The 23,963-nt window shown below is 42.5% G+C and overlaps 1 protein-coding gene across 2 annotated transcripts in view; it reads left to right on the top strand.

Moving 5' to 3' along the window:
* The window catches only part of CNTNAP5 (contactin associated protein family member 5), a 302,323-nt gene that overhangs the window by 266,329 nt on the left and 12,031 nt on the right, over positions 1 to 23,963 (top strand). For both annotated transcript variants that reach the window (XM_081885529.1, XM_081885528.1), the window contains 3 exons: positions 696 to 920; positions 10,261 to 10,391; positions 12,590 to 12,677. In XM_081885529.1, the coding sequence (XP_081741655.1) occupies positions 696 to 920; positions 10,261 to 10,391; positions 12,590 to 12,677 (444 nt within the window). The remainder of the gene's footprint in view (positions 1 to 695; positions 921 to 10,260; positions 10,392 to 12,589; positions 12,678 to 23,963) is intronic.

Below are 23,963 nucleotides of genomic sequence, written 5' to 3'. Positions count from 1 at the left end.
CAACCCCAAACTCTCTCACCACCAAAGGAACACAAGTGAATAGCAGAGAACCTGCAAAAGCAACGCTGACACAAAACTCCACATATATTAAGTAAAATGGAAACATTGCCACCTGACCCCCGCCACTCATCTTCCCCCCTCCACCTCTTTCGCCCTTTTCTTCCTAATGTCTCAACAAATAAACCAATTTGTTTTTTTTAAAAAATGTTACATGGGGGGAAAATCCGAGGGAAACATTGCACATACCTTTGTAAATCAAGAAAATCTTTAATAAAAAAATTCAATCGTTAAAAAAAAAATACCAACTATAAAATGAAGAAAGCTTCCATAAAGACACATCTATAGGCTGACTCCAGAGCTGACCTGTAGTTGGCTCTTACAGTTCTGCCTATATTGTGTTCTCGTCTTACTGTAGATAAGCAAAAATGTACAGTGTGCACAAACATGCAAACAGGCTTGAGACAGCAAGCAGATATTTATGGCTGAATGCTCCACATTTCCAGTGACTTCCAATCTAGTATTCTGCGTCAGACTCTTTCCTGATGCTTTCCTTTTAAATATCTGTTTCATATCCTTCTTATGGGCTCCCCTTAGCTATCTGGTTGATTACTGTTGGAATCTGAAGGCTGGACCAACTTGTGTCTGATCCAGCAGGGCTTGTCTTATGTTCTCTTGCTTTTTCTTTGTATTTTTAGAGGTCTCTGCCCTTTTTGAAGCTGGCACTTCCATTACCTACATTTTCCAGGAGCCTTATCCTGTGACCAAAAATGCAAGTACAACATCCTCAGCCATATATGCAGATACTTCGACATCGAAAGAAAACATTGCCTTTACGTTCCTGACAACACATGCTCCAAGCCTCCTCTTCTACATCAATGCTTCCTCTCATGACTATTTGGCTGTTATTCTTTCCAAGAATGGTAAGTGAGAGTGCAAAGCTAAAGGCCCCTTGACAGTTCAGCTGCATAAGAAGTTTCTAAGGCTACAGTAATGAAATGGTGTGGGTGTGGGTGTGTGCGCGCACACACACACATGTACTTAGTTTGTAGGGCTACTGCCATCTGCTGTCAAAAATGTTCATTCTTTGACTGATCAGTTTTACTTTTCACCTCTTCAGCACCACACAAGATGCTCAGACATGGAGCTTTCAGGGCATGCCTGGAAAGCATGGAGGAAAGTTAAATGTGGATAAGCCCCATGTGTAAGAAGGGCAAAAATTAAATGCCCTATTTGCATGAGTATTAGCATAGATCTTGGGTCTCTCCCCCCCCCCCCCCAGTGCTTAGAAGCCACCACTGCCATGTTTGAATATTTCATTTTTAGATGGGAGAATATGCAGCCTTGAAAAGGGCATTTCAATTATTATTATTTTAAATAATGGCTGTGAAGTAGCATGGAATGGAAAAAAAATTGTCATAGCAGTGGTGCCTCCTCCCCATGTGAGCAATGTAGAGCAGAAGGAGGAGAAAATCTGAATGTTCACATGTGACATGAACTAATTAGAATAAGAAATGTTTTCTTTGAAGAAATGGCAGCCTATTACTTCCTTTTGGGCTCTTCGGGTAATTTTGTCGTGTAAACGTTCACTAGAATTTTATTTGTGAAGCCTGCAAAACGTCAGGCAAGACTTTGTATCAGTAATTGGGGCTTTTGAATCAGTAAAATTCAACATTTTCAGCCTATCCAGCAAATATGCACTTCCACTTGTCTTAAAACACACACTCTCACACTCACAACTATTTCAGAGTCACTTTTAGAGGATGTATCATGGAGTAGGTTGCATTTGGTGGCATAGGAAGGGGTGTGTGGTGCGTGTGGACCGCACTGGCTGTCATCACTGAGGAGGGTGACCTCCTGGGGAGTGACGCGGTGGCTCGGGCACCTGCAGGCTCTGCACTGCCCAAAACGGCAACGTGGAGGTCACAGACTCTGTGGAGGTTCTGCGCAGCATGCTCTGCCCTGGCTGGCCCTGCCCCTGAGTGCAGAGCTTTTGCACCTCCCCGGGTGCTCAAGCAGCTAGCTACACCGCTGGTTGCACTGCCAACATTTCTTTCCCAACTGTCTGTAATTTCCTCATGGCTTTGTCAGTTCTAACTTTGCTCCATTTCCCCCCTCTTAGTCTCATTGAAAGGGAAGTTATTTAAATTTAAAGCAGCCTTCTGATGTGCTGCTTTCCCTTATGCTGCCAGTTTATGCTTGCTGTTATAACACAAAGCGGACTATGAATAGTAATGCATATACACTAGTGGTAAAGGTGATAATGAACGGTATTACTAGTTCCTTTGGGATGTTTTCAGAAGATTGCAATGTTCCATGGAAACAACATGTTTTGCCCTCATTGGAAATTGCCTTGTTTCTTTGCCAGACTGGTAAATGGAGGTGCATAGTTAAAAGTAGGTAGCTTTTGTTGGTTGGCAATTAAGAACCTTACAAAGTCCTTTCCCTGCGAAAGCTGTATGTTACAGCTGCACTGGTGTCTCTTATATACATCCAGCAGTAGCCCATTCTCATGTTATAGAACTGTTGAGGGATAATATGAAATGGCCTTGGTGCATTGTATAGTATAGTATGGCATGGTGAGTGTGTGTGAAAGAGATGGAGAGAGAGAGAGAGAGAGAGAGAGAGAGAGAGAGAGAGAGAGAGAGAGAGAGAGAGAGAGAAATGAGAGAATAAGCAGTGGAGAGAGTGAGCACAGAGTGTTTGGAGAGAGAAAGAAATGGGAGAAGGAGGTTAAGGCTGAGATTTCCCAGTACAGCCCTGCAAACTATAGTCCCTCTGTCAGACTAAGCATCCTGTGTCATCTCATTAGGTTGTCAGCAGTGTTTGCAGTCCAAACATGAAACTCCCATTTTCGTGTGCAGTTGAAGCAAGCACGACCAAAGTGTGACCCATCCTGTAAAAATACTGCATAGATAGCATTAAGATTGCAGCTTTGATCCCTGTGTGGGACAGCTGCATATTCTGGCATTGCAAGGGATCCTCATGGTCCCTTTCAACTCTACAATTCTATGATTCTATGAAAACTTGAACTTAAGCAAGTACTGGAGGCATTTAAATAAATGTTCTTCCAATGAACATAGCCAAAGCCCCAAATGAGATAATAATCTCTATTAATTTGAAAAGGAGGTTGGGGGGGGGGGAGTCATTTTAAAATAAATATTGGCACACTCACATAAACACACACACAAACATGCATAGATTAAAATGTGTACGCTGCATCACTTTCCCTCTTGCCATTTTAATTAGATCTCCACAATTTTATTTACTTGTTCAAATATATTTCACCTCTTTCTGAAAGCTCCAGTTGCATAACTACCTATATTTAAATGCAATTAAAAATATTGAATAGAGAAGTTAAAAGATCACATTCCCAGCCCCATCAATCTTTGGATAGGAATGTATATCCTTATTTGTTCTCTGAGCGCACTGTAGTACACACATACACTTGCTGCTAATAAGTCTTTGGATGAGGGCCAATACATTGAGACAACTGCTTATTAGCTAAAGCCAAGACTCCTTAAAGATCTGCACTGGCCATGGGAAATATTGCTGAATATTAGTCATGATCTGGTTCTGTTCATGTGTTATTAGCTGTGCATAACAACCAGAGATCTGGATGGATCCCTCTGAGCAGTGCTGTGACTGGAGCATGAGAATGTGTTTCTTCACCCTCCAAAACAGTGATTAAAAATTATTTACAGCTAACCAGAGTCCCCGCTTAATCGGAGTTTTCAGTTAGCTACAACTTCTGATTTCAAACACTGATTGTAGATAATATAAATTATCTACAATAATTTCTACAAAATCTACAAAATCTACATTTCTACAAAATCTACAAAAATATAATATTGTAGATAATATAAAACACATGCAGTGCAAACATATACCTGTCTACTCAAAAATTTATTGAGATTCGTTGTGATTACAGGACTATGATCATAAAAATTGTTAAAGGTAAAGGGACCCCTGACCATTAGGTCCAGTCGTGACTGACTCTAGAGTTGCGGCGCTCATCTCGCTTTATTGGCTGAGGGAGCCAGCGTACAGCTTCTGGGTCATGTGGCCAGCATGACTAAGCCGCTTCTGGTGAACCAGAGCAGCGCACGGAAACACCGTTTACCTGCCCACCAGAGTGGTACCTATTTATCTACTTGCACTTTGACGTGCTTTCAAACTGCTAGGTTGGCAGGAGCAGGGACCGAGCAACGGGAGCTCACCCTGTCATGGGAATTCGAACCACCAACCTTCTGATCAGCAAGTCCTAGGCTCTGTGGTTTAACCCACAGCGCCACCCGCGTCCCATAAACATTGTTAGGGTACTATAAAAGGGAAAGAGCAGGAGCAGAGGGGCCAGATGAAAAGAGAACAGGGCTGCTGCATGTATAACAGAATCATAGAGCTGGAAGGGGGGACCCTGAGACCAACCCCGTACAATGAAGGAACATGTGACCTTGGCATTATCAGCACCATGCTGTAACCAGTTGAGCTAACTGGTAGTTGCATGACCATTTACACTAAATTGCATGTCAATCTACAACTATTAAAAGGTGCAAGAGAAGTGTTTCTGCTTTTTCACATGTTCACCCCAGGTGGGAAAAGAAAGCTTTTGGTTTCTGTAATATGCTCCTGATTATAATCAGGGACATTATGCCTGCCTTGCACTGGCCCAGAGTGCATGATGAAATTACTGTTTATTTGCTGACTCTCATTAGACCTGATATTTATTGTAATGTTCAACTGCTGCTGCTAATATTAAAAACTTCTAAGGATTAAAGTGGGAACCCGTGAAAAACGTGTAAAATCCAAAGCTAAGAAGAGTGTGCCTAAATCTCTTGGAGCATCTCTAATTTTAGTAGCTAGCAGCCTGAATCCCTGAGTATGCAAGTTGGGGGCGAAGCAGGCCAAGTCTCAGTCAAGGATGCTGCTTGGCAGATATCTGTATCTGCTGCTGTACAGATGATGGGAAAGAGCTGAAAGGTGCCTTCTTCATTAGCTGAATTCCTAGAGGCCCCCATACACACACACACACACACACACACACACACAAGCCCCCACACACAGCTGGTGAAAGGCCAATAGATGCTCAAGAGAACCAAACCCAGCAGCCACGAGGCTCTGCTTGAATTAGAGAGAGAAAGGAAAAAGCAATTCTAGTGTTTTGTGACTAATCTGTATACTGAATCCTGGCAGCCCAGCCAGGACACTGATTTTTGTGACACATAATGTGTTACTTTTAAAGTGTGGGTAAAGCAAAGAGTCCACTCTGATAGTTTTTGCAGTGGTCCTGATTGTGTGCTTAACTAAAGTAATTAAGGCATATAGGAGGTAGCTCATCCATATTAATTTATCTTGGTTGTGCATGTTCAGAGACTATTAAAAGCTGTTTCCGAAGCATGTTTGTGGCGAGATTTGTAAAAGTTTGGTGTGCAGATCCAGGATGACAAGCAAGCCTTGCGCTTAAATAAAACTTATTTTTCTTTTTACTTTTTTAAAGTAATGAATTACTTCTAAATATCATACACAACAAAATCATATCCTTGTGCTCCAGATTAATTCTTCCTCTTCCTCTTCCTCTTCCTCTTCCTCTTCCTCTTCCTCTTCCTCTTCCTCGTCCTCTTCTTTCCAGTCACATCAACTAAGCATGATTTAGTATTCCTGCGTTCATTCATACAAATGAGCTTGACTATGAACCTGAATGGTTCGTAGTCTTTAAAATGTAAAAGAGAGGTAGAAGGAATACACAGAAAAACAGATACAGAATAAACAGAAACACAGAGAAGAATTTTGACAAACAAGACCAAAAGACTAAACTTGGAACTACAACATTTGGGAAGTGGTATGTGTGTCTAGGTTGAGAACCATAGCAGACCATCACAGCATTCAAGGCTGATTAGCACAATGCATTCTAATTGAGGTGACAAATTTGACCCCCACCTGCTCAAAATCAAAACCCAAAGCAATGGCATTAGGCCTTATCAGTGGCCAAACCATTGTTTCAGAGTTAATTTTATATAGTGTATCACATACGCCCTCCTAGACATCTGGGATCATAACCACTTATCATTGTCCCTCTTCTCAAGCTTTGAAAGACTTTTGCTCCAGTAAGACAATAGACTTACTGCTAGCTAGTTACAGGTGACATCTAAAACAAACCATTTCCTTTCTCACTGCACACCCCCAATAAATAAAATGTATTACAGTGGTACCTCGGTTAAGTACTTAATTCGTTCCGGAGGTCTGTTCTCAACCTGAAACTGTTCTTAACCTGAAGACCACTTTAGCTAATGAGGCCTCCTGCTGCCGCCATAGTGCCGGAGCACGATTTCTGTTCTCATCCTGAAGCAAAGTTCTTAACCCAAGGTAATATTTCTGGGTTAACGGAGTCTGTAACCTGAAGCATATGTAACCCGAGGTACCACTGTACTGTATAACCAATCACATTCCAAATGATGGGCCTCATCAAGAACAAGACACAGCGGCATCCAAGTACCCTCTCCCAATGTTCATCATGTGTCCTCAACAACTTTTCTAAAGTCCCTGATCCCAACATTACTTCTTCCCCTTTTCCCAAATTTCCCTGGGAGTCACGGCTGCAATGAGGAAGGTTAGTGTTGAGGCCTCCATTATTTCCAAGAGCAGTGCTGCCACAGCATTCCATATACCAGTACCTCTAGGACAAATACTTTCCCGAAGGAAAAGAAGGTTCTGGAAGCCCTAGGAAACTACATTGCCAGTTATCCTCATACCCAGGGTGCTGTAAGCATGTTCAGAACAGCATCTTGGACACTAACATCCTTGGAAAATGAAGTTTCCCAAGATTACAGACTCCTTAATAACCAGTGCTAAGTTTGCGTGAGTAAGGGAAGGACTGCAGCAGGGGGAGCTAATGCAAAAAGTCTATGATAAACCAAACCTAAACTTCAGGGAGGGCTTGGGCTTGGCTGGTTAGGAACGTGTGTGAAATACATGTGCCCAGAAGTACAGCTCTCCTATCCATAATCTCAAATTGCATTGGGTTTTCTGAATCTGCCCTGAGCTTCAAAAAACAAAACAAAACAAAACAAACTCTCACTACAACAAACTATCATCCTAATTTGCTTTGAGTATAGTTCTGCAAAAATAAAGCAGAAGATTGGTCCCATTATTCCACAGTAGTAGCTGCTACACTCTCTGAAGAGCAAATTTACAGATCATGAGACCCCAGGGAATGGGCGGCTAATTAAGGAGCAGATTTTTCAACCAGCTGTTCTCACAGAAAGAGGCAGACCTTTTTAAAATATCCAAGCTATAAAGGAACGATGCTGTAGTACGAGACCTCAGTGGTCACCCAGGAACATAATGCATGCTGAATGGCACTGGTAATAACTGGTTGTGTCCATCAGGACATGATCTAGTGTTAACACAGCAAACATTTTCTCTCTCTGTATTCCTGTCCACAATAAATCATCACAAAAAACTTGTCATGCATATTTTTAATGGCACATATGGAGTATGCAGTGTTAATAATTACCTTACTAATGTTATCTTTCCTCCTTCAATCAACACCTCCACTAATTATTTTCTCCTCTTTAATCATCACTCACACATGTGTGATGATGTGATGAGAAAGTGTGGTCACTCTTTTAATAAGCTGCTAAAGTATCTGACGTTTGTGCACTGGAGTGCTGAGATGGCATATAAAGTATTTCCACCCCCGACCAGCAGGTAATTTGGCCCTCTAAAACTTAGGTATGTGGCACCTTTCAATCTCCTATGCTCTATCAGGCCCAGTTTCTACCTGACCATAAGAGAGAGACAAACAAATTTCCTGCATGTGTTTCCCTAGCTCAGTTCACTGGAGGGAATGCATTTCTGTATGCATCAGGTCTACTGCTCACTTCTAAGCTCCCCATATATTTTTGTATTTGCTGTTAGTGGAATTTTATTGTGACTTTCAAGTATTTGCTATAATCCAACACCAACAAGGCAACACTTGCTGATTGCAGGTCCAAAGTGGTCGATACTGGGAAAACCACTTTTAGGCAGTTGGGTTACGAGCTGTTTAAGGTTCTAGACACTAGCACCTTGAATTTGCCCCAGTAGCTCACTGGCAACCAGTGCAGTGCTTTCTGGACAGGTGGCACATGGTCCTATCAGGCAGCCCCACTTACCAGACGAGCAGCTGCATTCAGCACTGCAGCAGCCTCCAAACCATCTTCAAGGGCAGCCCCACACACAGCATATTGCAGTAGTCCAGATGGGAGGTCACCACAGCATGCACAACCCAGCCCAGGTCATGCCAATCTTAGGAAGAGTTCTAGCTGTCTAATCAGTCTAAACTGGGCCTAAGTACTCCTGGCCATAAGTTGGAATCCATGAGTACTTCCAGTGGCGCTGTGGGTAAAGCCTCAGTGCCTAGGACTTGCCGATCACATGCTCGGAGGTTCGAATCCCCGCGGCGGGGTGCACTCCCGTCTTTCGGTCCCAGCGCCTGCCAACCTAGCAGTTCGAAAGCACCTCCGGGTGCAAGTAGATAAATAGGGACCGCTTACCAGCGGGAAGGTAAACGGCGTTCCGTGTGCTGCGCTGGCTCGCCAGATGCAGCTTGTCATGCTGGCCATGTGACCCGGAAGTGTCTGCGGACAGCGCCTATAGAGTGAGATGAGCGCACAACCCTAGAGTCTGGCAAGACTGGCCCGAACAGGCAGGGGTACCTTTACCTTTACCTATACACCTGTTCACCCTCTCCCAGTAAAGGTTGCACATTTACTTCCCAAACATGGGAACTGCCCACCCACAGCACTTCCATCTTATCAGGATTCAGCCTCAGCTTACTAGCCTCCATCCAGCTCTTCCCTGCCTTCAGACCCCAGGCCAGCACCTTCATATAGCTGAAGCAAGAGAGTAGAACATCCCCATAGTCGGATTAAAAAGCTGTGCAGGTCAGAATCAGCCACTAGGCAGCTACTTGCCCAGCCCTGCTTTGATGATCTTGAAATACACTTCTTGATTTCATATTTAATTAGTAGAGCTACAAAATAAGCTGGTAGCGATTTTCTGAAATTGGCTTGGTAATAACTTGGCAGCAAGACATAGCTTAAGCAATATCCCGTGTCTTGCATGTGTGCTGATATACAAAGCCAAAGACAGGATGACAAAGCAACCCATGACTGTAATAAAGCTCCCAGAACCATAATTTGGTGATTGCTTTAATTACAATTATGAGACAGAAATTATACAGAAATTAAAATAAAATAGATTGCGCACATACACTTATTGGAGGCATAATGTGGCATAGAACTCAAATCAACTAGAAAATCTAAATCCAAGAATACACAAAAGAGTCCTTGTGTATGCATTTCTCTTTCTGTCTCGTATTTAAATGAAACAATTAAATTCTGCAAGTTTTCCCCCTCTAAGTGCATACTGAATTGTTCTAAGATAGCTAAAAGGATCATCTTTATCATGATGGTTTAAATGGGATTGTAGCTTTGTACAACATAATGAACCAAAAGTATAAATTTGGCCACGGCAAGCTGACTTGGTTTATTGCAACGTTGAAAGTCACAGGATTCCAGGAGCTGCAGGATTTATTTGGTTTCATTCATACTTTAACACCACAACTCTATAGGTGTTTACTCACATGTCTATCCCACTGTTTTCTGAGGGGTGGAACTGGATCCAGGAGATGGGTAAGCTCTGGAAGATTGAGGGACCTTTCAAAGCAGATCAGAGGTGCTGTAAAGGAAATGTTAGATAGGGTAATCTGTGCCTGCTGGTGTGGTTTTGATCTTGTCCATTGATCATTTGCAAACCTTCTCAAAGTAGGTGAAGTGATGCCATGGTATACATGGCCTGACTTCTGAGTTTGGCTTGCAGTGAAGGCATCTCATGAGTACCAAATTCATGCAGATAAATTCAACCCACACCCTTGCCAGGACATTCCCTGTAGCACACCATTATGCAGATGCTTGAACTACTTAGAATCTGTGAGGATTCTTGATTTAAAGGTTTTATTTCAGACTTCCAACTCTTTGGTTCTATTGAAGGGAGTGTTTGGTAGAAGTTCCATCGGAAGCCTTCAAGACCTGCAGCTCTATGACTGGTGCACAAATTACCTTATTTCTTCTTGCCCAATGTCCCTTTTTCTCCACAGGAGCTTTCTGTGGTCTGTATTTATTCTGTGCTTCCTCATAGCAATTTGTTGAATGGTTTTAGTCATGGATGCTTTTTAAGATCAAAATCTTTCTCTCCCTGCCTTTTTTCTTCTTCTTCTTTAAGGAAGCTTGCAAGTCCGATACAGACTGAGTAAGGACAGATCCCTTATATTCACTATTGATTCTGGAAACTTTGCTAACCGAGAGCTACACCATGTGAAGCTAAATAGAGATGGAAGAGAGCTGACTATTCAGGTATCCAAATTTGCCCACCATATTTTACAATCCACCATCTTCCTGCAGTTTCACTGTCCTCAGTGGGGAAAGGAGGAGCATAATTGATGGCAATCTGTCCGTGTTTCTAAAAAGCAAATTCTCAACATTAAGTCTCATCATTCTGTCACACTATAGTATGAACAGGGGAGATTTTGTTGTTGTTTCTCTGTTTATTTCATTCATTCATACCCCAACTTTCTTCTGTGGGAACCAAGACAGTGTAGAGAGGGTTCTATGAGGTTCTAGGACACTGACTTAAAAGATTCAGCAAAGTTGTTTCAGCATGTGTAGCGTGGTCACCTGGACTACAGGACAGGTGGCAGTGACATGAGAGAGAGGTTGGGACCACCCATGCAGGGTGGGGTGGGGTGGGGAACCTGAAGAGGGCTACTGTCAATCATTCCAACAGAGGGAGATGTTCATTTGTAAGGGCAAATCCTGTCCCTCCCTAAGATAATGGGTGACCTGGTCACCACCAACATGTATCCTGTGGAAGAGAGGCTAACTGCACCTCCTCCCTCTCCTAATGAGAGCTCCAGTACATTCCCTCTCCTTCTAAAATAAAAAGGTTGAGAGCAGATGGCAAGGACCTCTTTGAAGAAGGCCAAGCCTCTCTCTTGCTGTTTATGAGGCAATAGCATCAGTGATGGAATGGAGGTTGAAGATGGAGAGAAAGGAAAGTGGAGTTGGGGGAAGGATTGCAACTTTCTTTCTTTCTCTTTTCCTCCCTCACCTGTCAAACTTGATGAAACATAATACATTAAATGTGTTTTCCAGCTTCTTCATAAGAAGGAATGGACATGATTTGAAGTATAACTAGGGCAAGGGCTACTGAGCTCTTGCCCAAGTTTGTGCAGGACTACGTTGTGCATGGCTTGATTACAGATACAGGAGAGACCCAAAAGAAGGTTAAGCAAAACATTCAGGAAGAAACAAACACCCCATATCATGGATCAGAGTAGATAGATGCGCCCAAATATAGGAAAGGTAGGAACAATTAGCTTTGTGGCTCATTTAAATCCTACAGAAGTTGTGGGCAGAGTAGGGAAATCAGAAACGAGTTTACCCCTCTGATGAGCTATTCCTACCTCTGTAAGAAGGTTCACATTGCATTTGAAGAATCCTGGGCTCAGAGAATAAGCACAATTCAATAGATATGGGTTCTGTTCAGATTTGTGCTAAGAACCTTTGAACACACTTCCTCAAAATACAATGCTTGTGCTTTAGTTCCCTTGACTGCAAATCAGAGAATTTGTAATTAGCAAAACTAATTGTGAGCTGTTGTTATAATGATTCCTTGTTTGGATATAAACAAAAGGGAAGACTGATGAACTGTAATGAAGATCTGAATTCTGGCAGAATATGTATTGTGTATGTCTTTATTTTCTTGTATATATGGGCTGCTGTTCTATGAAACATTCATTGTGGTGTAATCCAGCCACAAGACAGCTGATCTGCAGCTTCTCAAAGCCACCTGGCAAATGAATTATAAAAATGCCAGATGGAGGGAAGTCCTATGAGCCGGTGAGCTGCTCTTAAAGTCTTGTTGTTGTCAAAAATTTGGAAAGTTTGCTTCAGGGGAACCCTGTGTTGGGTTGATCCAGTTTTGCTGTTTATAAAATCATATCATAGGCACTAGAAAGAAACCCTTTTGAAGATTTTTGAGTCAAGTTCCACATTCTCATCCATCTCACCACTGGGCTCATATCAGTGTAAACAAAGTTAATGTTATACACTAGATGGGCCAGCTTTTTTTCTGAACTTACAGACAAAGCTTCATGTCACATTTCAATCTTATATCCATCTTTATACCTTTCCCCCAATGGGGCTAAAGCTGGATGAGAAACTTCTACCCAAAATGCTTTTTGTTGTTCTCGTTGCAATCAGAGATTAATCATTCTGAGTTCTCTGCAGGGGTGAAACCACTTGTCAGATATTATACACAGATTCCCGCAGGGAAGTTCTCTCGAAAACCCTGCTGTAAAGACACCTTGTCATGCCTTTTAGCTTTTCCTGTAGAATTAAGGTGCATTTATTTTGCTGTCCCTGGAAACTGATGCCCAGCAGAGACAGATATTACTTGTGTTCCGGCAGCAGAGCTAGTGCTATAGATTCATCAGAGGTCTCTCTGTGTGCTGTAATAATGGAATCACTTTTATTGATCCCCTCCCTTTCAGATTGACCAGGTTCTCAAAGTCAAGCACAACTTTTCCTCGGAGGCTGATTTCAGAGCCATCAAATCTCTGACCTTGGGGAAAGTCACAGGTAGGCACCGCAGATGGCTTTCTGATTTGTCAGTGGCAACACTGTGCATGCAAAGTGTATTGTTTGGGGTAACACGTGGCCTTGCCCTATTTTCAGCCTGTCTCTTGTAGCTGAGCTGTGCTTAGCAGAGATGCTGCTTACATCTCAGAGATGTCTGGCAATGAGAGCTAAATACAGGACCTCTTGCTGAGCGATGAGACACTGTTTTGTCTGAGCCAAGTATTAGCAAAAATAACACAGGCTCAGAGATGTTGCTGTGAAAGAGGAAAAAACAACCTCATAAAAAGGTGTTGGGTGGCGATTAGGGATGATAGCATACAAGGAAGCTGCTTGGGAAAGGGCTAGGGAAACATGAGGGGTCTTTTGGGCAGCAGACCTGTATCTATATTGGGGGAAGTCACTCACTGGCATACAAACTGGGAACCAGGGACTCAGCTATACAGCTGCAAACAAAATGTTTAAAGTGTAATATATACAACATGACACTAGATGGTGATGGTGAGCCTAATAGAAAATTCAATGTCTTTTTTTTTAAAAAAAAAAAAAACGCTTTAAAAAGCATTTTCAGAATGTTTTTTATATGGGTGTAGATTCCACCCAGGTTGCAAGACAAACCGTGTGTGTGTGTGTATGTTAGGATTCTTGCCCCGTGCTTGCAGTCATGGGATTGTTTTTTATCACATGACAGTGTATGTTTTCATTCCACATAGTGGGAAGTGACAGAGACAGGATGTTTATATGGCTGTGCTTCCGTGATATAGGGCGTTTGTTCCTTTGTTCTTTATCTTTGCTGTTTGATGCTGAAGAGGAAGGAGCTGAGTTAAGATGCTCTGAGTGTATTACAGTGGTACCTCGGGTTACATACGCTTCAGGTTACATACGCTTCAGGTTACAGACTCCGCTAACCCAGAAATAGTGCTTCAGGTTAAGAACTTTGCTTCAGGATGAGAACAGAAATCGTGCTCTGGCCGCGTGGCAGCAGCAGGAGGCCCCATTAGCTAAAGTGGTGCTTCAGGTTAAGAACAGTTTCAGGTTAAGAACAGACCTCCGGAATGAATTAAGTACTTAACCCGAGGTACCACTGTATATGTAAATAAACGTAGTTAAGCCAAAAAGTTGTGCTACTGAGTCTGTCACGTGAACCGGCAATACTCTGCAGAATCCTTAAGTGTGCTGATGCCTCTTGGTATCAGTCGCTGTGATGTTCGGGCTGAAGAAAGCTTTTGAAGCTCATGAACAACTGTCCAGGAGGGAAAGAACATGCCAGCTGGGCATGTGTCTCTGCCAGGTTCCTACTCGTGTGTAGGATGTTGACAATTTATGGATATATATATATATATATATATATATATATATATATATATATATGCAGGTTTTGGTGTCCTCGGGTGTCTTCCCGTGTAAAAGTTGGGGTGTCTAGGCGACGTTTCGACGAGGTCTCACTCGTCATCTTCAGGCTGGTGCTTTCGGCTTCTTGTTACTGGAACAGAGCAGGATCTCAGTGTTTGAGTTCCTATAAATACTGTTGAGGGGGTGTGGTGTATAGCCTCCAATGTTCTGGGCAGAGAGGAAGTTCCCAGGCTAGTGTGCCTTTTCTTCTTTTGTTCCTTAATTACTTGAGGGATATCTTGAGTGATTTCTTGAGTGATATCCTGAGTACCACTTAGGTGGGTCATTAGGTGTGGATTAGTTGCTAAAGTCTTTGTGTCTTGACCTCTTGAACTTTGTGAAGAGTTTTTCTGAGAAGATGGCTGTACTGCACTTAGTTGTGCTCTGGCTTGGCTTCGTGTATAGGGGCGAGCTGTGGTTTTGTGGCCTGTGTCAGCCAGATCTGTGTAGGGATTGCAGGGGGGTGCAGCATCCGGAGGTGCCACCATGGTTTGGCTACTGGATGGTGTCTGTAATTTATCTGTGGAGAGGGTCTGGGTTTGGGTCTGGTGTGGTTGATTGGTGATGGCGTTCTGTGTGCCTCTGGATCTGGTGTCAGTTTTTGTGGGGAGGGCTAATTTCCAGATGTCTGGCAAGCGGGATGTGTCGTCACGCTTGTTCATGTTGTGAGGGTGTTTCTCTATCTCGATGGCTTCCATGATTATTCTCTTGTGGTGATGTTCCATGTTAAAGAGCAATTTGGAATCTGCAAAATTCTACGAAAGCATATATATATATATATATATATATATATATATATATATATATGCAAAAACAACAAGATTAGAGCAATCCTTTATAGAACTGCAGCCTAACAGTTGTATTTAGGCATGAGCTTATGTGGGCTAGCCCATACTTTGGCATGTTACAAATGTGAACCTGGACTCACATGTGTGCAGCCAGCAGTCATGTATGTTCATATACACACTGCTAAGAGATTTAGGATATTTTGCTGGAACTATGATGTGCACTTCTTATGCATACATCTAGTTTATCTTTCAGAGAAAGGTGTTAGGTTTCCTTGAGGCTAGACTGAGGAAAACTGTGAAATACTATATAGAACTACAGTGATAAAGTCACTCCCACCCCTTCCCCATGTTTCAACATTCTGTGCTATAAATTGTCAAATTAGTTCGTGGAACTGACTTAAAAGTGAACTGGTCCAACAGCTGTGTCACATCCTTGCTTCAGTGAAGCTGCACAGGATGTGTATCGTGTTCAGTAATGCCCTTAATCCATTGCTATGTGTCCTGTGACCTTTAAAGAAGTGCAAGAATTAAATCCATAGTTTGCCAATCTTCTTGGGCTTACAGATCCTCTTGGGAAGTTGTGATTATTGCTAATTTTAGAACAGACAAATAATGATTGCAAAAACACTCTTTTAAAATGCCGACAGAATTGCAGGTTACATTGCTGCATCAGAAGGGCTCCAGTTCTATTTTTGTATTTGATTCTATCCATTTTTATTCTTTAGGATGTAAGAATGTTTTGTGCAGATTATCTATCTGTCTTTGTATAACCATTCATCTCTACCCTTGGAGCCACCTTTGCACATCTCCTCTTGCATTTCTAACTGTTAGCCATTCATTCATTTTATTAATGATTGCATTCATAAAACTCTTTCTTCTCATGGAATTCAAGGTGGCATATGTTGTACTCCACCTCCACCTCCACCCTACACATAACAACTATTTGAGGTAGGTAAGGCTGAGAGATGGGACTGGTCCAAGGCCATCCAGTTAGCCTTGTGGTTTGGAACCATTGTAGTCTGACACTTAGTCCTCTGCAGCATGCTGGCTCAAATTAAGATGCTTTTGAAATTCCTTTCCTCTAAATTCCATCTTGGGGTCTATAAATTATCTGGGCCTGGTCATAGATCCACAGTGATGAGTTCCATTTTCACCATTCCTTCAGTCTGGATTTCCAAGAATACAGCTTGATCTCTTCTGTCATTAATTTCTGTCAATTTCCTCCTGATTTTGCAGGTAAGCCAAGCACATAAACCATTGTGCACAGTAAAATGCACTCTCTCTCACTTCGTGCATTAAAGGTTAATTCATGTAAGGTAAAATAGATCACATGGACAGTGAAGACGTTAATGCTAGAAAAGGATGGCTGGTTTCATATTTTGACCCTGACCAGGGCCGTCTTACCCATAGGCGCTAGGGGAGCAGGGGCCCCGGGTGCTGGGCTCTCAGGGGTGCCAGGCCATGAGTCTGGGGCTGAGATTTGGAGTTTGGGAATTGGGAAGAGCCGACAGCCGCTGCCGGGCACAGCAGAGCCCTTCAGAGCACCTCAGCTCTTCTACTGCAGGCAATTGAGGTGCTGAGGCAGCCGGCCGGCTCCACCCTCTTGCGCGACTGGGATTGGTGGGCCGTTGAGAGACCCAGTGAGTGCATGCTGCTCACACGAGGCACCCGGCTTCACTCAGTCACCGCCGGCACCGCCTCGGGCTCAACTGTTGTTGTGCTGGGCTCTGCTTGCCCCCTCCCCAGGTGCCTGGCCCTGGCCTTGCTATGCTTCTGCTGCCGCCACCTCAGACTCCTCCACTGTTGGTGAGGTGGCCAGCTAGGCCAGCTCTGCCATGCGCGCCTTGCTGGCCTGCCCTTAAAAAAGGTCAAAAACTTGCCCCCCCTAAAAAAAGGTTGACAACTCTGGGCAACCTGGGGGGGTGTTGGGCAGATCTTTGCACCCCGGTGCTGTATATGCTTAAGACACTCCTGACCCTGACTGCAGAAAACTAGCTATTCTGTTCCAGTACGGAACACAAGACCATCCCATGTGATTTCCATATCTTTAAACATGTAAAGAATGACAAAATTTCCACACAGTTTCTCACACTTCTGTTTAATCATGCAATTATGTGCACGATGCAGCACCATTTCTTTTAGTTAAAGCACTTGATAGATTAGCTGGAGGCTCCATTAAGCTGAAGTTAACAGGCAGGCATTGTTCAGTGCTTTAAAATCTATAGCCACTCTTGGATGCACATTCAAGATGTGGCTCTACTTATCTGGATTGGGGTGAAACTTATGAAACCGGCCTGGCATTTTCCTCAAATTAATTACATTCCTTCCAGGCAATCTGTTTTCCCTTCATTTGCATTTCTCATCTGGGAATTTTTAAAGACGGTAAAAGAGCTTAGTTTTAAACTACTGTGCTTTCCATTCAATAATAAAGGGGTGGTTTTTAATGTGCACAGTCAGTCATGTGCATAGCTTACCTGTGAGGGAAAGGTTCACTGAATGAATAGAAGCTTATTTTGAAATCAATTACAGAAATTCTCATGAAGAAAATCAGAGAATGGATGGAATGGAACACAAGCCACTGCCAAACTGTGAAAGACTTAAGAAAATAAGCTAGGGAAAAATCTGTCCACCCTAGCTAGAATAAAATAAAACAACCCTAATCACAGATATTTCTCCGGTAGCTGTTTAAGCATGACCTAAAATCTCCAAAATAACAGTATTGATGAAATAACAGATTTTGAAATTACAGAGCTGAGTTCCTACAGAAGCACTTTCCTTATTCAAAAGACCATGTGTTGATTTCTGAATTGCTGTCATTGCAATTCAGCGACTGCCCTTGGTTGTGATCTCACATCCCTACTCTCTCATTAAATGGATGAAGGTTTGAAGTACACCTGGATCCCAAGAAGGGCTAAAGAACACATCATGTTTATTTCCTTTAATATCCCTTATTAACATTTTGTTCTGTTTCCCATTGTATATTCTAATGGCACAGTTTGTGTTTTTGGCTCTTCAAAGTTTGGGTGGCTGACTTTAGTGAAGAAATTGAAAGGAGTTGTAAAGTTTTCTAATTTCATGGAACATTTTACATTCTAACCCCCCCCCCCCATAATCTTAACCTCATCCCAAACACTGAAGCACATAATCAGCAATTTTGCACGATGTATCTGCTACTGTACTATACCACTTCAGATCTCAGACAGAGTGTTACATGTTAAATGTTTACACACACATATACAAACATAACCCATGCAGTTCCAACATATTCTTCCTAATATCCTTTTTGCTTGGAAGCATGTCATTGTACAGGTATCAATTTTCTAATCTTACCTAATCTTGACCTTATAAATTCAAAAGTAGTTCTGTTTTCTCTAAAGATCTATTTCCCTTTTCTATCTATGTATGACCTCAAGTATGCTCTGTCTTTAAAAAGCTGAGCTTTTAAATGCTTCTTAGTGCTTAAAGCATTCTGGCTTCTTGTTTTCAGACTATCTCATGCCCATGTTTGCAGGGCTCTCTAAGCTGTGGATTCAAGGAATTGTTTTGTTGTGTTTGAACATTCTTGGCAGTTTTTCATCATTCATGGCCCTATGAAAGACTAATCCATGTGCTTACATGGCAGTGGCACAGTCTTCTGTCTTTTTAAGAATTCCACTTCAAAGAAGTACCTTATTTTTCGCTCTATAAGATGCACCAGACCACAAGACGCACCTAGTTTTTGGAGGAGGAAACGCGGGACGCGGGTGGCGCTGTGGGTAAAACCTCAGTGCCTAGGACTTGCCGATCGTATGGTCGGTGGTTTGAATCCCCGCGGCGGGGTGAGCTCCCGTCGTTCGGTCCCAGCTCCTGCCCACCTAGCAGTTCAAAAGCACCCCTAAGTGCAAGTAGATAAATAGGTACCGCTTTATAGCGTTTCCGTGCGCTGCGCTGGTGCTGGCTCGCCAGAGCAGCTTCGTCACACTTGCCACGTGACCCGGAAGTGTCTTCGGACAGCGCTGGCTCCCGGCCACTTAAGTGAGAAGAGCACACAACCCCAGAGTCGGTCACGACTGGCCCGTATGGGCAGGGGTACCTTTAACCTTTACCTTTAAGATGCACCAGACCACAAGATGCACCTAGTTTTTGGAGGAGGAAAACAAGGAAAAAAAATATTCTGAATCTCAGAAGCGCAGTGAAAGCAGCAATCCCTCTTGCTGTTCTGGCTTCTGGGATAGCTGCGCAGCCTGCAATCGCTCCATAAGACGCACACACATTTCCCCTTACTTTTTAGGAAGGAAAAAGTGAGTCTTATAGAGCAAAAAATACGGTACTTGGTAGGTTCACCAGCGGGCCCAACCACTTTTTCTTCTTTTCCCACCTGTCCTCCCATATTCTGCAGAAAGGCAGCAGAGGAAGGCAGATAGTTGTAGCACATTTGTGTGACATTTGCCCTGATATATCATCATGTTGAACTGGCACAGGGCTCAGTTTGCTTGCTTATACATAATCTATTTATTTTTCTGTAAAGCAAAGGGAAACATAACTTTTTTCCTTTCAACTCTTTGTTCTCTCACCTTGAGGAACTATTACTTTCTTCACTCTTCAAAATCAGTATCATGTCAAGGAAGATAGGCTGCTTTTTTCACAAACACGTAAAGATGCAGATTGTTTTTAATTGATTCCCTACCCTTGACACACTTTCCTTGCCCACCCAGAAACAAAGAACTACTCATGGTGCACTTTGTTTTTTGAGTTCCAGCTTTTGTTTTGTGCATCACATTAAACCATAGTTTATATTGGTATATGTTGTTCAAAAGTTCCTGTGACATCCTTCCTCCTGCTGATGTGGTGCTAGGGCTTGCTTGTCATCCAGTCTCTGGCTTTTGGTTTGCTTCTCTCCAAACAAACCACAAGCAGAAGCCAAGGTTTGTTCCTGGCTTACCAGTCCTGGTTTGCTCATAGAACATGACAAGCTAGACCATAGCCAGCTTCCTGGCAAAGTTCATTCTCCATAGCACAAACCTACATGGATCTCGGCATGAGCTGAGTGGGGGGAAAGTCACTCAATGTTGAGAGAAAAACATTCTACATCCACCTCTGGAGATTGCTACTATTTTCAGAAATAGAGTTTGCACAGTAATATTACTTAATTGCTGTGTCTTGTGTTACTCTCCAGAGAGCATCTATAGGATCTCTTTAGGGAACATTGTCGAAATGGAAGGTTGCAAAGTCTCCGCCCTCTTCCCCCTTGAGATTCTCTCTTGCAGCTTTATTTTTAGCCTGAAAAGTTGCTCTCTCAATTGACTGCAGCTGTCTGCTATCAAAAGAATCTTGTATTCCTTTGTTTGGCATCTACAGCTCCCCATTATGTTGCATCCATCAAGTCTTTTCTTATTACAGTATTCCACATGGTGATTAAAAAAACAAAATGAAAATAAAATGGGAGCGGTCATGTTGTGACACTTTGCTTTGCAAGGGTCACACGGATGACTTTTGAGTTTGAACATATATTTTCAAGTTCCCTCTTCATAGCACTGTCTTCTTTAGACTTTAAAACACCCATTCTCCCAGGATGTTCAAGAACTGTGTGGGCAAAAATGAGTGTTCGCAAGTGCGCATTATACTCAGCAGAAACTTGTCAAGAGTTTTTGTGAAGTGATGGTGATGTGTGATAAAAGCCCAAATACTATACTTGGGGCATGTTACTTTACTGTTCAAAGGGCTGCTAATTTCAGTTAATTTCAGTAAGCTTGGTGTAGTCTGATCTTCATCAACGACTTATTAAGCTAACTGTCAGCTATATCTGGAATGTGACTCACACCTTCTTTGGGGGGAGACAAGTGATTATGCCTGAGAGGGGAAGACCATTTTGAATTTGCCCAGAAAAATATGGTTTCTTAGTGAGGGCAGGAAAGACAACTAACTGCTTCCACTTCGGAGGCACCAGGCAGATATGATGCTAGCACCAACTTATTGTATGCTTATTCTCTCTCCCCACCCGCAAACACACATCAACTTGCATTTTTAAGGGTGCAGAAACACTCTAACATTGAAATCTTGTGCTGGTTTCATAGAATCATTGACCTGTAGAGTTGAAAGGGATTGACTTGAGAGTGATTTGTTTAATTTTATTTATTTATTAAATTTCTATACCATCCTTAATTTGAGGGTCACAGGGTGGTTTACAGTATAAAAGCTCAAAAATACATAACATGGTAACAAATAAAAACAGTACCCCCACCCACAGTTTAAAAGGCCACAAGGAATGTGTGGCTTTTGTGTACAGTTTAACAAGGAAACCCGGCATCTTGGAAGCTAAGTACAATCAGAGGTATACGATGTCACACTAAAAAGCGAAAGTGCTAAAACTAGATAGGCAAAGCAAATCTCTGCATGAGCTGTCAGTTTTGTGATTCTTAGACGGTCATTTTGTAGCTGTGGCTCCATTGTAGCACTTTCCAGGAAAGCTGATGACTCTGAGTCTTTTTCCCTCTTCTGAGAAGCATCTTATCTCTGTGTGGGTTTAATGCACACATGTGTACATAATTGTGCCTCATTCACATATGACTGGAATCAGTTTTCATAGAAAGATGCTGCACTGACTTAGTGATGTGGGAGAAATTTGGTTCACATTTAAAGGTGAACTTTAATTCACATATTCTGAAACATAGCCATCCTTCAAAATTTGCACTTCTCCAGATTTTGCAGTGCTGTCCTACAACCATGTAGTATATACAAAACTGCATTTACTATGGTAAAATGTTCATAAAGGTATTGGTGAAAATAACAAATAGGAAAAAAATGAACTGGGAGAAATTGCTTGCAAAAAATGTGTGTGTGTTGGGATAAATTTTCACGAGGACTTTTTGTTTTTAAATTGCATGCTAATGCAGCAATGTGGAAGTCTGAAGTTAAGACTGAAACAATGAGAAATTGAGAGAAACCAAAAGTGACCAATTTGCCCAGCCCTAGTCTGCACCCACCTTTAAAGAATGAGGAACAAACTCAGAACCATTTGTATTTTTGCTCCCCACAGTGGTGCTGAGGATATGGCCAGTGTGCCTTCTAATTGCAGACTCACTTCCCACAGAGCCCCAAGGACCCAATTTTATGTTTAGTGACTGTGCTCGGAAACAAGTATGCCTGAGGCTGATTGTCTGCTTGGCTTGTGTGCTCCAGTGCAGAAATTCATTGCTAATTACTATGCCTCTCTTTTCTCATTTGTGAGTGAGCCAGGCAGGGATCTGCAGTCACCAGTTGGAAAGGGCAGTATGAAGCCTAGCTATTATATTATTAATTTGTATTGGGTGGGCATATCAAGCCTACTGTTTGCACTGGAGCTTCGTTCTGCTAGGCATACAGCTTTCCCAATAAGGAACTATGGAAAGTGCTTCTAGTCTGATTTCAGTCAATGCTCAAACTTTCTACAAAAGGCTTGGGAAGAATGTGAAGTGACTAGATGGTTAAGGCTCCTGGCAGTGCTCCTGAGTGTGGGTCATGTTCAGGCAAGGGTATGCAGGTGGTGCTGTGGTCTAAACCACTGAGCCTCTTGGGCTTACCGATCGGAAGGTTGGCGGTTTGAATCTGCACAAAGGGGTGAGCTCCCATTGCTCTGCCCCAGCTCCTGCCTACCTAGCAGTGCGAAAGCATGCCAGTGCAAGTAGATACATAGGTACCACTGTGCTGGGAAGGTAAGTGATGTTTCTGTGCAGTCTCGTTTCCATCACAGTGTTCCGTTGTGCCAGAAGTGGCTTAGTCATGCTGGCCACATGACCCAGAAAGCTGTCTGAAAGCGAGATGAGCGCCATAACCCCATAGTCACCTTTGACTGGACTTAACCATCCTTTACCTTTACCTTTAGCTATGTGTTGCCATGCCTATTATCAGTCTAAACAACACACATATTTCCTGTATTCATGATCCTGAGCTTTAATGTTTGCGTATGATGTGGTAAGTAGCCCTTAGTATACTTTTAAAAATGGCTTATCTAAAGAAACATCCTGTTTAAATCTGTTTAGAGACATATGTAGCAACATTCTGATAAGGAAGGGCCACCAAAAGAGATGAAATCCTTCAAAAACTTCAGCAATGCTAGCTTGTTGCAACAAACTCTCGAAGAGTCATGTGCCACATTAAAAACAAACAGATTTATAGTAACATAACATTATAAAAAATAAGCACAATAAAAAACTGGTGCCACAATAAATCTGTTGGTCTTTAAGATACTTTTTGTGTGTGTCTTTAGAAAGCGGATTCTGCCTGGTCTTTCTCCCTCCAGTGGTCCAGCCTACAGCTGCAATGTTCTGTGATTGCATAAGGGCAGTGAGGTCAGTGAGTTTGTGAGTGATTAATAAGAATGGGGTGTGAATGATTAATGCTTCGCACACCCCCAGGCTGTAGTAGCAAATGAACATGACATCTTAGGCAGTGGCATTTTCACCTCTTTGCCATTGGTATTCTTTTATAGGGCACCATGCAGCCAGAGGTGCTGAATTTGAATTAATATGTAAAACTTTAGACCCCTGAAAACTTATGGTTATTAAATATCCTGGAATGGGTTATTGCAAAAGGAAAGGTCAGTGGCTTTGGAGTCCCAGTGATAATAACATCATCTTCATCCAAGGTGGCACCTTCATTATTGGAGCACTGCACTTTGCAAGTGTCTATGCTCTCTTGCATCTATAAGTCATCTTACACAGTCAACACCTCCAAGAGATTTCTTTGATTCTGTGTTTCAGAGTAAACATGCATAGGATAGTGCTGCAAGAGTGGTGAACAAGAGATTGGCTCCCCAAGAGAAATGAGAGAGAAAAATAGTCTAGAGGTGCTGCAGAAGACTAGTTTTATTTTGAAAAATAGCATGGCCCATTTTGAGCTTTACAGCTTGGTTTTTAAAGTGCATTTCCCTTTTCCAGATCTTTCAAGAGTGAAGGTTTCCTTTTTCACTTACATCCTGTCTTAAATAATGGGGACAGCCATAATAGCACAAGCAGGAGCATAGCCATGAATCAGCAGGGGGAAAGTATAGCCGTTATCAGACACATCAAGGATGGGTTATGTAAAAAACTTCATTCCAGAGTCAGCAGCTGCCAAGGGAAACACATCTAGAGCAGGCATCATTCCTGATCAC

Source organism: Podarcis melisellensis (assembly GCF_964234715.1).
Source record: "Podarcis melisellensis genome assembly, chromosome: 1".
NCBI classification, from domain to species: Eukaryota; Metazoa; Chordata; class Lepidosauria; order Squamata; family Lacertidae; genus Podarcis; species Podarcis melisellensis.
The sequence above is the reverse complement of the archived record's forward strand: the minus strand, read 5'-3'. Positions and strand labels throughout refer to the sequence as shown.